The following is a 15,238-nucleotide window of genomic DNA, read 5'->3' as shown; positions in this document are numbered from 1 at the left end:
AGTCTCCAATCCAAAGACTGATGTGATGCAGCACTCTAAGCTAGCTGTGCAAACCTCTTCATCTCTGTATAACTATTGTAACCTGCTTACCGTAGTCAAGTCTTGGTCTGCCTCTACATTTTTACCATGCACACTTTCCTCCATTATCAAACTGATTATTCCTTGATGCCTAAGGGTCTGTCCTACCAACTGATCCCTTCCTTTAGTCAAGTTTTACCATAAGTTTCTTGTCTCCCAAAGTTGATTCAATAGCTCTTCATTAATTTTCCAATTTACCCATCTAATAAACAGCAGTTTTTTGTAATGCCACATTTCAAAAGCTTATATTTATTGTTATGCACTGTTACTGTGCAATACCACTATTCAAATAAATATGTTCAGAAAAGATTTCAAACACTTAAATTTATGTTAGATGTCGAAAATTTTCTCTTTTTTTCAGAAAAGCTTTTGTTGTTACTGCCAGTCTGAATTTTATCTTCTCTTCGTCTGCCATCATCCCTTATTTTAGTACTCTTGTTTTACTTTTGTTGATGTGCACCATGGAACTCTTTCCACAGGACTATTTGCTCCAGTCATCTGCTCTTCCAAGTTCTCTGCTGTCTCTGGCAGAAGTGTAAAATCATTGACCTCCATCACATCCTGTGCTCTCACAATCCCCCCTGGCCTAAACTTCCACTAACATGTTCCCACTGCCTCATCTTGCTTTTTCCCTTCTCTCTTCTGTCTCCACTGCTCCTTCTCCATCCAAATCATGCACCGCCCTTTCCCACTTTCCTCTCCAACCCCCCCCCTCCCCCTGCTCCCCCTACACACACACACACACACACACACACACACACACCAGCATTCTTCTTCTCCCTCTCCTCTCCCACCTTTTCAACCACTCTCCCTTCTCTTTCCCCTCCCTTTCTCCTTCTTATCGTCATCTTTCTCTCCTTTTTCCCACTTGCCCATTTTACACCTCAGTTCCCCTTTTCCCTCTTCTTACATCTCCATTTGTTGTGCCCTCTGTATTCTTTTCATGTAATTGTTCACATGCAAAGCCATTCGTCCAGAGATCTGCCTCTTTCCTGCTATTCCCTCCTTGCGTCCTTCCCTACCAGATCTCCACCTCCATCAGCTCAGGAAAGAGCTATCAGTAGTGAAGAAGTATCAGTAATTAGTCTTGTCATGGCCATGAGAGTGAATGTTTGGGTGCCTGTGAATGTGTGTACTATTGCTAGAAAAACAAGTAGTGCTCGAAAACTAGTGTGTATGCTGTCTCCTGTCACCTGTTTCTGTGCTATGTGCATTGATCCACAATGAGTGACTGCCTTTCCCTTATTTTACAAATTTAGTATATTGTATGTTATTCAGTGATTTTTACTGGGCCTTGGTTTTTGCCTATTTGATACTCTACTGCCTTCACTATTTCTTCTCTCAAAACTACTCTTTTATTTTCTGTTGTTTTGATTTCCCCTATTTCTGTCTGTTGTTGTATAATGCTGCATTTGAAACTACTAGCAGCATCAGGTTCCATTTCCTACATTCCTCCAACTTATTCAGCTTTACTCTGTAGTTTAACCAATAAATTATGTTCACATCTGCCACTGGAAATGTTCTATAATTTAAAATTTTGTTTCAGAATCTCTGTCTTACCATTATATAATGAATCTAAAATCTTGCAGTGTCTATGCAGATCTTCATTGTATACAATGTTCTTTCATGATTTCTAAACTAAGTGTTAGCAGTGATTAAATTGTGTTCTGTGCAAAATTCTACAAAGGGTCCCCTGTTTTTCATTTCCCGCATACCTGTTTCACTATGGGTTTTCCTTCATTTCCTTTCCCTACTATCAAATCCCAGTCTCTGCCCCCCCCCCCCTCCCAAAAATAAATAAATAAATAAATTGCCACAATTACAGCTTCATCTCTCCTATCTGAATACTTTCTTTTATCACATCATAGATTATATTTTTGTCATTTGCAAAGATAGTAAGATATAAACTTAAACTATTATAGTGGGTAGTGGCCTTTATTTATCCTAACTATGATAATCCAGTCACTTTGTTGTTAATAATAGATTACATTCATTCTTATTTTCTTATTCTATATCAGACCTACTCCTGCATTACTGCTATTTGATTTTGTAGTGATAGCTCTGTCTCTCCTGCCACCACACTTCACTAATTGCCAATATATCTAAGTTCAGTCTATCTGTATCTCTTTGTAAATTCTCTAAATTACCTACTCAATTAAGGGATCTAACATAGTACCATCTGACCCACGTAATACCAATTTTGTTTTTCCTAGTTACCAGATCCTCCTGAGAAGTCTTGCCTGGAAGTCCAAATGGGGGAATATTTTATCTCTGGAGTAATTTACTCAATCATCATTAAGCTATGTAGTGAGCAGCAGGAAATGCAAAATTTGTAATTGACCCTTACTTTCAGCTGCTGATAGTTACAACACAGCAAGGTTAAGGTAACTGACGTTACAAGGCTGAATCAGTCAACCGTCATTACTTTTGCCCCTGAAACTACTGAAAGGGCTGCTACTCCTCTTCAGGAACCATAGTTAGTCTAATATCTCCATAGGCACCCTTCCAACATGATTGCACCTATGATACTGCTGTCTGTATTGTTCAGGAATGCAAGCCACCTATTTCAATGAGAACAACATGCTTCAAAGATATTATTTTCTTGAGCTTCTGATACTTGGTTGAAAGTTTAAATAGAGTCAAAACAAGAGAACAAAGAAAGACAGTTTCAGGAAAGAAAACTATTAAAGTTGTTGCAAAAGCAAACTTTTCAGCCAGAAAACTCACCAATCACCACTTTTTTTTAAACAGGTAATTTCAAATCACTAAGGCTTTATCTTCAGGCACATAACATGACAACATTTTAAGTTTGTATGTCTAATCATTAATAAACAAAAACATTTGAATGCTAATTTTACCAAAAACAGATGTGAGTTCTGCCAAGAATAGATGTAAATTTTACCAAAAATAGATGCTAAATTTTAAATTTCCCAGTCAAAATGGGACTTAGCCTCCTTATTTGTATGACTAAATCCTTAAACCTGAGGCACACTGCCCTGCATCTTAGAAAATGTTATGAACTATATTTTACATTTGTGAGTGTTTTAAATTATTTTCTTCTCAGTTTTGTTGTCCCATTGCTCAACATAAATTAATTTATTTCTTGTTGAGACAAAAAACTGCTTTAGCTGTAAAATCATTTTATTCTTTATTTTCATGTGAGCACTTCTAATTTGAATGACACTGAAATATGTAAAATAATTAAACTCTTAAGTTTACCTTTGGTTTTTTCCCTTCTGTTTTGCTGTTTTAGAGGTGGTTTGCTGAATATTTGTAACATGTTACCTATAGAACTGTCATGTAAATGTTGAACTCCAGTGAAACAATGTTGATTGTCTACTAATCTCCGATCATTGATGATATTTGTTACAGGGTATCAACCATTTCATCTAGAAGTATCATGTCAAGTGAAGCCTATGTCCTATTTTATGAACTTTTTGGACACACCTCACATTTATAATCTTAGTGTGCCTCCATTATATTGTGCTTCACCAGTTGAAAAGTGAAAGAACACTTAAAATCTCAGATTTTATACAAAATTTGACATTGATCATGGTATTATTTATTTAATTTTGAAATTAACTGAGGAGGTGTTGCCTGTTTTTTATTGCTGGAAAGTTTTTTAAATTATATGTTTGTTTTAAAGCAATGTAACAAGCAAATTGTGTGAAAGAGAAAGTGAGAAAGACACGTCAGAAATCTTAAGAAAATTGTATATTATTAAAATAAAAGAGAAACTATCAAACTTCTCATAATATTATGAACAAGAGTAATGAAATAATTTCATTATTTGTCATAAAATAACCTGCATGATGCACTAGTACAAACAAAATGTCCCTGTTATTGTCATTGTGCATCACAGCTAACTATGTTTAACAACTGAGTGGATTTTTTTTAAATATATGTAAGAATCATTATGCCTGTGAGTATTTTTTTAATTTTAAAAATATTTTATAAGGGTATAGAAATGTTACCATAAGCAATGTATTGCAAATGTTCTCTTTTGACTTATATATCACGAGTTCATCTTTGGTACTTATGGTTAATATGACTTGACCAAGGATCTAACAGTTTATCTTTAATTTATTTTACAAGTGAATCATTATTTTTACTATTTCATGAGTAATGTTAAGCTGTTTAGTTTCTTTCAGCATGATACACTGTACATAATTTACAGGCTGAATCATAGATGATCAACTTCTTCCCTCTTAATAAATGGTGCCAGGTATATGGAATTCAGTTTTTAACTGCGTTATAGGTATTCCAGTATTTGTGTGGAGAAAAACCTTATTTATTCTCAACATAAATATTTCTGTTCATGAATTTATATCATCTAAGATGTCAAGGATAGGTATATGTGTAATACATCTGGAAGGTACACAAATAATAATTTCATAAGAAGCTAAGTGGAAGTAATGAGAGAGTAAAATTGGGCGGGGGAGGGGAGGGGGGGACACCCTGAAAATTAATAAGAAAACATAAAAAAATAAAAAAAGATTTCAACTATAAACTTAAACTTGAACCATTCATTCTTCCTGTGCATGTATTGCTTCTCTGTAGAAGAAGATCATTACCATAATTTAAGAAATATTTATTGTTGTTACTTGCCATGTGGTGTCTTTTGTAAATATACCAGTGTCCATAAGAAATACTCTACTTTTGGCCATAACTATCAACAATAAATGTTGATGGTTTCCTTAAATGGCATGTATCTTTTTATTGCACCTCTATGAAGGTGGGTTGTGAATACAGAGCTCGATTGTGATTGGTGTTGATATTTCAAGTAATTGTTGTGATTATAATTGTGATAAGTAGCACTGTGATGAAACTTTATAAGCTTACGTCAGCAGACAACAATGAACAATTCATGGACTAATATAGATTACAGAAGATGGCATTGTGTCATATAGTAAACATTGTTTTAGGGTATATTGCGTTGTACACTGGCAAATAATAGTGGAAAGCATTGTTGGTTTCTAAATGACAGTCATGTTGGAAATTAATTTAGTCTTAGATTCACTGTCAAATATCATTTTTCTATTCATTCCAACATATTATTTATTAATATAAATGTTTTGTTGTACTCTTATTGTCTAGAAGAATTTGTTTTACTAGACATAACCAGCAGTAGTTGAAGCATTGCAAACACAGTGTACATACATTTAAACAGCTTATCATTTGTGGAATTTCTCAGATGCTTATGTAATTTGTGACCATGACTGATGCAGGGAGCACAGTCCTAATAATCTGTGATGCAGATTAATATTGTAGAAAAAAGCTGAAGAATCTCAACATGGCCCAAATAAGTCATATTTTATACCTAAAATGGGAATTTTGTCCTTTATTAGACCTGATGTCTCCCTGGATCAATCCTTCTTCAGCTCACTTTGCAAGGGAAAAGGAGAATTCAGTGGTCCTGATGACTGTCATAGGAATATTGCTGGCTCTGCCCATTTTCGGTGTTGTAGTGTGTGATGTTTAACCTCATTTAGTAGCCAAAGAAATGTTACTTGTTTACTGTAAATACCCAAATTTGTTGCCCACTTCCACATAACTACACACAGCCATAGAACGTACATTTAAAGCCTAAAATGAGATTAAAAGAATGAACAAAGCAAGAAAATTTGACATTTGTGTTAGATGTTGCTGTTACTCTTGTTTCTTATAAAATCATATTTTAGTGCTGTTGTTGCAGTAAATCTGTGGTCACCAAGGTACTGTACTTTGGGATGTAGTTTAGGTTCAAACCTCAGAAGTAATATTGAGATATGAGTTACTGTTGCGTAAGGCTGTGCACAAAATTATGCTAACAGAAATCATTTTCGTAAGTAATGTTTTGGTATGTAGCATAGTAGTTATTGTAAAAATACAAAATCTGTTAAATTTATAAACACTGTGCATAGACCACAGAAGGATAACATTATGAGTTAACAGTATGCATAACAACCAACCAATGAAAGATCAGCTACACATTTTTGAATTCTGTGAGCTACCTGCAGTGTCCTTTGTTGTTTTATATAAGTAAGCTATATAACTTAAATATTTATTTATTTATAAATTGCCTGAACATAAATTAAAATCAGTTGTACATAAAATGGCTCACTATTTAAATAATTCAAACAGCCTCAACTTGAGAATGAAAAATTACATATGTAGCTATTTGTGTACATATGTTCTCTAACGTGGAGAGACATGTATCAAAAATATTTTTCTGCAATACAGCTACCATGTAGCAATAGTTCTGGAATACCTAACATGTATAGCTTTCTGAAATTTCACACAGATTACAAAATGCTTTATGCTTTAGTATTGCATTTTTATTGTTTCACTGTCTCAGATGTGTGCCAAAGAAAGTTTCACGAAAGTTGCTGACTAAATGATATTCCTTCCACAGGCCTGATTCTACAGTGTGGAATAAATATGCATGATGAGTAAGGAAATTATTGTATGGGAATTTGGACTATGGAAATTTTATAAGAAGTAATTTCAAAATTGACATTGTCTTAAAAAAATGGTGCTAAATGTTACAGGGAAGTGTGGCATGAACTGGGGTTTGTTAGAGCAATAGTTGAAGTCATTGAGAGAGACTGAATGCTAATTTGAAACCTAATGTGTAATGTTACCTTGCGGCACTCAATTTATTCCATAGGCAAGTGTGGAGCCATTCAGTATGGTACATTATTTATTTGTGAATACTGTTGCAGTTTCTTTTATTTTTTATTTTTTATTTATTTATTTATTTTTAATGTTATCAGTATTCTGTCAATAATGCAATGACTTATTCCACAACCACTAACTTTGAGTCACATAGTCACACTGAATTCTGAAATATGGGTGAACATCTGAGGGGCAATGAGAAATGAAGAAAAACTGGAGCATAAAGGAATACACATAAGGAAATATCAGGAAAATGAAAAATATTGGTAGGGAGAACTTTAAGAGGAATAAAAATGGGTGGTAACAGAACTATGCCATCTTTTATGACTTTGCTATTGATGGAGTGTTGTATCTAGCAACAAAAGTAAATTATAAACAAGGAGTTGGTAAAACGCTATAATCGACATATTTTTCATTATTTTCCTTTTCATGTTATTTTTCATGCACATCCTCTCACTTAAAACTGAAAAATCTTTATGTCCTTTATCACACAGCTGGTGCTCAGTTAGCTGTACAAAATCCGTGGTTTACCTGTCTCCATCAATAAATAAGCCTGAATTTAAACTCGGAAGTCAGTTACTGACTCACCTTGGCAATGGAGCTAAAGCTCTCGCTCAACATATCCTGAAAAGAATTTATGTGATGTACTTGCATGCCAGCAAATTAATTGTCTCATACCACGTAAGTTTAACACAAACACAGCGCTGATCCTCATAACACGTTGCAGTGGAATACGGCTTAGACGATTGAGCATTATTTAAGTTATCTATGCTGCAGCTGAAACGTGTATAAACTATAGTAGTTTATCCTTACTCACCTGCAAATAAAGAGTTGCGGTTACTATTTTCTCCAGGTGTTTGGTATTTTAATGTGCTGTGGGGTACTGGGATAATATCTTTTTATAGAAATGAAAGTTTTTAAATGTATCTTACATTAATATGGAAGTTAATAATCTAAGGCAAAAGTATGTGGGTACTGGATACTGTATTGCTGACAAGGGAACATTCCCCAAGACTCAATAAACAATCTCCATGACACTTGGCAGATGTGTAGAGGGGGCAAAATAGTGCAATATGTAATTTTTTATTTGTGTGTCTTCAAAACACTCATATATAAAAAGTATTTTTCATATAGAAGTTGATATGTAATTAATGTTCTTGAAAACTGTATAATCAACATTTGTAATAATTTGAAATTTTGCAAGATACCCGACCACCATTAATTAATTCTGAAATATGAAAACTTTTGTTACAATGTAAAGAAGCTTTCAAGCCACATACATCCATGTGTAATAAAGCTGGTTTCTGAAATATCATTTTTGGAAAATATGGTGTGCACTGTGTGCTATAGGGGTATTTTCAACATGCCTAATTAAAATATCTAAACATTAATTACTATTCTAATTATTTATTTTAGTTATATTTGTTTCATGTTTTAAATTGTTATTTTTAAGTGACTTGTTATTTTAGAAAATAATTATAATAGTGATATGTGTTAGGAAATGATTAAAACATTACACTTTTTACACCATGCTCATAAAATGAACAAAATTTCTTCGTGTGATATACATGATGGAGAAGACAATACAAAATGAAATGCAACAAGACTTCAAATTGTCGTGGGTGATCCTCCAAACATCTTGATTTGTATCAGGCATATTTCGGTACATCGGTAAGCCTTGGTGATGAGAATCGATTCTACACTTGTGACTGCAACTTGAGCATATTGTTTCTCAAGTAGAGATTGACTTTGTAATCACTTGACAGAACTAGATCTGAAAATCTTCTCCCAAAGTTCTTCTAACATCGAAAGCTGTATATGTTACACAGTTGTGCGTGTACTGTCGAGCCCTTAGGGATCACCAGATGTTTCTTGTTCTCAGGTTTGATGCTCGAAACAGTTTCTTCACACTCACCTCCCTTGTTTTCATAGTTTTAAAAGAAAATAATTGGGAGTTTGGTCTGAGAATTTGTGAATCTCTTTCTGAAGCCCCAAATAGCCTTGTGACAGCATCTAAATTCTGGTAAACAAATGCTGAAGGTCAAAAGGTACTTTAAAACTTGTATTCTTTTGCATTGAGGGAGAAATATCTGTGTTATTATTGGATTCTTGTGATGGTCAATGTGGAAGAACTATTTAGAGCATTATACATGAACACAAGGAACTTGTCCATCTGGTGATCCCAAAGGGCTCAATAGCATACATACAGCCATCGGACACATACAGCTTTCAATATTGGAAGAACTTAGTGAGAAGACTTTCAGATTTAGTTCTGTTGAATCATCATGCTGTCAATCTCCTCCTGAGAAACAATATAATCAAGCTGCAGTCATTAGCAAATGAACAATTCTCTATTCTGAGGCTTACAAATGCACTGAAATATGCCTGATACAAATTAGGATATTGAGAGGATCACCCATGACAATTTGAAATTCTACTGAAATTTGTTTTATATTGTCTTCTCTGTTGTGTATATCCATGGTGTAAATAACATTATGTTTTAAGCTTTTGCTTACAGATTATCATTACTGTCATTATTTTCTATCATAATATTGAATTACTTAAAAATAATTTAAAACATAAAACAAAGTTTGCCTCTTAAGGGCTGAATGCACCCCGCTTGCTAACAGCACTCGCTCGGCAAACCGGATGGTCATCCATCCAAGTGCTAGCCCAGACTTGCCTCTTAAGGGCTGAATGCACCCCGCTTGCTAACAGCACTCGCTCGGCAAACCGGATGGTCATCCATCCAAGTGCTAGCCCAGCCTGACAGCGCTTAACTTTGGTGATATGACATTAACTGGTGTAGCCACTGCAGCAAGGCCATTCACTATTCAATTTGAGGAACATATAATTATGTGTAAACTTTTATACTGAAAACATTTTTTACTCAGCATCATTTCGAACATATTCCACCTAAACCTAAAGTTCCAAATTACCTTTTAGGGTGTGTTTTACCCCTTAAAAGTAAAATTAGGCACAAGGAAGGAAAAAAAAAGTATTACCGTACTTTGACCCCTTTGCACACCCAAAAAGTTTCATCAAGATCGTTTATTGACAGTTAGGAATGTTCGTTTGTAAGTGGTATGTAAATGAAGGATTAACATTTGAAAACAGGAGTGCCTGGATAGACCAATGTGGAGAGCTGCGTTGAACCAATCTTTGGACAGAAGACCACAACTATGTCATCATATCAGGCAACTTAGGTGTACTTTCGAGTGATTTTGTGGCAATTTCTTGACACAAATTCTTGTTTTCTCCATTTATTTTTAGCAACAAAATAATTACAAGAACTGTTACTGTATTTAATAGGGGCACAAACATGTCATCCTGCCCTCTCTTCTCCCTCCACAGCTCTGCTGAAACACTTGTAGAGCTATGAAACACAAAACACCTATAGTTAGGGATACAAATATATTTATCAGTTCTGTACAAAAACGTAACTCAATCTAAGACTTTCCGGCTTGGTTGGTGTAAAATGGCTCACTATCATCTTAGACTCAACTTGTCTGTGGGACAAGCAAAGAAGCTGGGGCCATAAAGAAAGGGAAAAGTCTCAGTAAATACAACATGTGTGACTAAAGATTATGACATATAGTGGACATACTAAAAATTTTGTGTATGGAAAAAAGTGAGGGATAACAACAATTATTGTACAAAAGTATATATATGTGTTCTGTGAGTTCTCAGCTGGTCATGATTACAGCTTCCAAACATTGGGGCAAGAATATAAAAATATGCCTATCAGAATACTATTCCAAGGCTGGCAATAGAATATAAATTTACACAGAACAAAATCCTGACACTTGAAATATTACTTAGTAATGTCTGTTCATATAGCTCAGCAGTATTTCAATTTGTTATTCAGTTTTAAAGAGGTGAATATCTAGCAAGGAGGCTGGTTAGGCAGTGGGCTGTAGCAAGATTTAGTTTAGGTTTAATTAGTTTCATGTTCCATGGATCATTTGCATGAGAAATCATAATGATCTGCAATGAGTCATTTTACACTCACATCACAAATGTAATTTGTAAAAATTGCTGTGATCTGAACAATTAAAATTTTTTAAAAATACTCTTTGTTAGTGCACTTACGGCGGATTGGTTTGCTACTGTAGCGTTCATTAAGGTTTACATAGAGGAAATACAATAAATGTTACATGAATAATCAAGAACAATACTGTTCAACGTAAATCAGTGTATCAAAAAAGAATCGGAAGCAAAAACAAAAATGGTTCAAATGGCTCTGAGCACTATGGGACTTAACATCTATGGTCATCAGTCCCCTAGAACTTAGAACTACTTAAACGTAACTAACCTAAGGACATCACACAACACCCAGCCATCACGAGGCAGAGAAAATCCCTGACCCCGCCGGGAATCGAACCCGGGAACCCGGGCGTGGGAAGCGAGAACGCTACCGCACGACCACGAGATGCGGGCGGAAGCAAAAACAATGCCTCCCGGTGTAGCAGTGCCTTGTGTTGCCAGTTGATGGAACTGCTGGAGTGTGAGTTCCGTGGGGCACAGACAGATCGCGAACAGCTGCCATCACAAAGTATTCTCTTTTTTACTTCTGTGTAGGATACATCATGCTTCAAGGCTTGTTAATGTGTATGATTGTAGGGGATATTCATTATAACATGCTAAAAATTTTTGGACTCTCAGTCTGTGGATTTTTCCTACTTTAGTTGAATTGGATGTATTTTTATGCAAAAATTTCTGCTTATTTGTTTCCATACATGAAGTATTGCTTAGTTGTGTGTTGATCATTTATAGCCTTCTAATTGCACCTCAAAATTTCTCTTCCACAAGGTGCCTCAACACAGAAATGATTACCATCTCCAAACAATACTGTTGGGAGATGTATGTTAGGAACAGTATTATAAAGAATACAGTTCCTTGAGCAACATCTATGTTTACACATTCTTGTTTATCAGGTGAGGCGGCACAGTGGTTAGCATACTGGACTCGCATTTGGGAGGATGACGCTTCAAACCCGCGTCTGGCCATCCTGATTTAGGTTCTCCATGATCTCGGTAAATTGCCAAGGAACTACTGGAATGGTCTTTTTGAAAGGGCATGGTTGACTTCCTTCCCTGCCCTTCCCTAACCTGGTGGGACTGATGTCCTCACTGTTTGGTCCCCCCCTCCAAATTAACCAACCAACAAACATTCTTGTTCTGAATAATGGTACTCTAATGTGTCAAATGCTTTGGCCACATGAAACAATATGAGTGTTACACATCCTCCTTTATCTAGTGTTTCTGGAACTACACTTGTGAACTAGACTACTGAAGGTCTTGATCTTTTCTCACCCTGAATGCAACTGTTCTAGAGAAGGAAGGGCATATTTACTTAAGTGCCTCCAACATTGTTTTTCATAATAGTTTATAATGTTTTTAACTTGTCCACCCAATTATGTTTTGTGTAGATGAAGAACTTTGCCATTACACAGAAACAATTGGATGCAAATTTCCATTCTAACATTTTTGTTGACAGAGTGTGTGAAGTGTATGTGCAAACTTCCCACTTCTCTTACACGAGTCGACTTACTTGGTGTACACAGCCGATCTTCTTCTCTGGATAACCGGCTTCTGGAATCTCTATAAACTTCTTCTCTGAAGAATGATGCTAATTACAGGAACCTTAAAGACCCTCTACTCGCGAAATAATTAGGTACTCGAAAAATACTTTTCAACAAATATTTGTATATTTGAGGTTCACAAAGAACAAAATTCATACTTTGCACATAAACATTAGACTTTTCTTGTAAGTCACTCGTATTGTCTCACATTAGAAACAGATTTAAGTACATTTAGCAAAGATTTGGCCTAACAACCATAAACCTATTACAAACAAATTGTAAACTACGTCTTACTGCCAGCAAGCCCAAGATAAGAGTTTTTTTTTTAGGCTTCAGAATCTCAATTGTTCTTGTTATTTATAACAATGGTCACTGATACAATTAGCACAGAATAACCTAGAAGTTCCACAGTTCTTCCATATACTTTCACTAGAACTTCCATGGATCGCCCGACAAGTACTTGTCGGTGCATTTGTGTGCCCCGTCTACCTCCTGCTCACGACGGATTTCACACCTGCACACACAAACATGTGATGCACAGTAGGTAGGATTCTGGCATCGCACTCTCACGTCTAAAATATGGTGTGTTCAAGATGGTAGAAGGCCGAGTGGTTCTAGAATTTACGCAGAAATTCTCGAAACATTACATATCCCCCCCCCCCCCCCCCTCAGATCAAACACGCAATATTTTTTAAATAATCATTATGTAAATAACATCATCCATAACAACATTACGTATCATAATCACATACTTTTCTTCTACATGTTTATATACATATTTTTTTCAACTACAATTCTTTTTACTCTCTCAACCAGGCTTCTGCTTACATTCTTTCGACTGTTTTCTTGCTCTACTTTGTTTAGATATGAGCATATGTGCAAGGTTTTACTCAACTTTTCTAATATTTAGGAATTATGAGGGCCCCAATTGTAAACTCCAGGTATTTGTGACACATGGGTAATCTACTTTCTGTTCTCATCTATTGTACTACCTTTCCTTAGTATGTACTATTTTACTATTCTTCATAGTTCGGAGGAACTCCGGTCAAAATGAAATTGTTCTCTAGACACTCGTAAACTTCCATGAAACACATTAATGCTCGTTGTGAATAGAATTCAAACTTTCTAGAATAATCCCTACAAAATTTTGTGAATTTTGTCACGATACTGTCCCTTTCCCCTAGGATCAGTACCTATACTTTGCTTGTGGTTAGACCTTATGAGAGTACTTCCTCTTTCCGTTCTGGTAGGTATGCCCCTTTATAAAACATTCCTATTTTTTAGGGCACAGGTTGTCCTACCTCTACGTTGATACGCCTGTCCTTTATAGTTAGTAAATGCCAGGTACGTCCCCCTTTACCCTTTCTGAGTAGGCCTCACAGTTCATTACCCTAGTACACGTTTCTATGTATACTACAATTAAGTATTTTATGGTAAAGCTACAAATCTACTCTACACTTCGGATTCACTTCTTAATATATCATTTAATCCCTAGAGTCCTCCTCTACTTCTCAACTTCTATACTCATAGTAGATACTATGTCTACCTATAATTCAAGTCCTGCTATCCTACTATTCATCAATTTTCAGAGTATTTATTATAATGACCTTTCTTAAAAGACTATCACAATCAATTCCACTCTTGTTTGCGTTCTTTTTCTTTGCTCATGCCTCCTTCTTATGTATACTCGATGTAGAATTGTCCTAGTTTTTATATACTTATGTATATGTATGATGTAGAATCGTCATAGTCTTTATATATACAGATGTATGTGCATGTGTGCATATTTTCTTATATACCCACAATTTTTCCCTACAACACCTGGCGGTTCTCACATTGCATCAGGTTTCTAGTCTGTAATTTCATTGTTTGTGTATAAGGGTATTCTTGTGTGTATGTGGATGTGTGTTCGTGTAGACTGAATCTTTGGCCTTCTTATCTAAAGATAAGATGTAGGTTATTAGAAACCACGGAAACGAGGAAGGACTTCATTGATAGAAGTTTGTGAATATGGAAAGAGGGAAAAAATAGATAGGTCCTCAAATGAGAAGTGAGAAAGGAAAAAAATAGGTATGGTTGCTAAGACCTAAGAACAGAAAGTAGATAGCCCCAAAGACAGGAAGTCCTTACCACTCCCCTTCCCCAGGATCCCTACACCTCAAGTACTTGAGTGAGACCACGGAGGAGGTTTGGTGTTCAGTTGTCTTCAACAGAGGGGGCATTCCCACCTCCAGCCTTGTGGTCCCCGAAGGAAATCTTAGCAGCCCTATGGAAACAGCAAATGGTGAAGAATCACGCACACTTGTTTGCAAGGGTTGTCTGAAAAGTGTGATGTGTGTTTTGTGTTAGCCATAGTTTATTTGCTCTTGTAAACCATGCTTTTATCTACAGCACCCACCCCTTTCAAACTTAATACAAACCCTCCCATTTATATCACATCTCACAAAAGGTATAAAATATTCTATACAAAATAGAAAAATCTATATACTATGGTATATTAGTTGTTTAAGTAGTCACACAATATTATATTTTCAACAAACATAATATTTCATTCAGTTCACTTTATTTAAATATCACTTTTTACCTGTGATTCTGTAGGACTGTTTTTTATTTGACTGTCATATCCGGTTTTCTAAGATATAAGATTACAGAATAGTTTAAGATTTTAGGAACAGATGACAGAATAGTTTAAGATTTTAAAGGAATTCGGTGCAGGGGAGCTATTTTGGAAGAAACACTGAAAACAACTCGGGATTCAATGGTCGTCACTCCGTCCATTAACTCAAAATGTTAACGTCCCTGGGGATAAACAGCTTTACGTCTTTTACTTTGTACTTCCCTTTCTCTGATCCAGTTGAAGGATCTATTAAAAATAAGGTCTAAGGATGGATCACTGTTTGTACCTGATATGGTCATTCA

General features: G+C 35.5%; 1 protein-coding gene across 1 annotated transcript in view; it reads left to right on the top strand.

Moving 5' to 3' along the window:
• LOC126204359 (ubiquitin carboxyl-terminal hydrolase 2-like) overlaps positions 1-6,384 on the top strand; it is a 278,662-nt gene extending 272,278 nt beyond the window's left edge. The window contains exon 10 of the mRNA XM_049938734.1: positions 3,451-6,384. Within this exon, the coding sequence (XP_049794691.1) occupies positions 3,451-3,538 (88 nt within the window). The 3' untranslated portion in view covers positions 3,539-6,384. The remainder of the gene's footprint in view (positions 1-3,450) is intronic.
• Positions 6,385-15,238: the final 8,854 nt, after the last annotated feature.

The sequence above is a fragment of the Schistocerca nitens genome, chromosome 9, assembly GCF_023898315.1.
Source record: "Schistocerca nitens isolate TAMUIC-IGC-003100 chromosome 9, iqSchNite1.1, whole genome shotgun sequence".
Classification (NCBI taxonomy): Eukaryota; Metazoa; Arthropoda; class Insecta; order Orthoptera; family Acrididae; genus Schistocerca; species Schistocerca nitens.
This window is presented reverse-complemented; position numbering and strand designations above follow the sequence as displayed.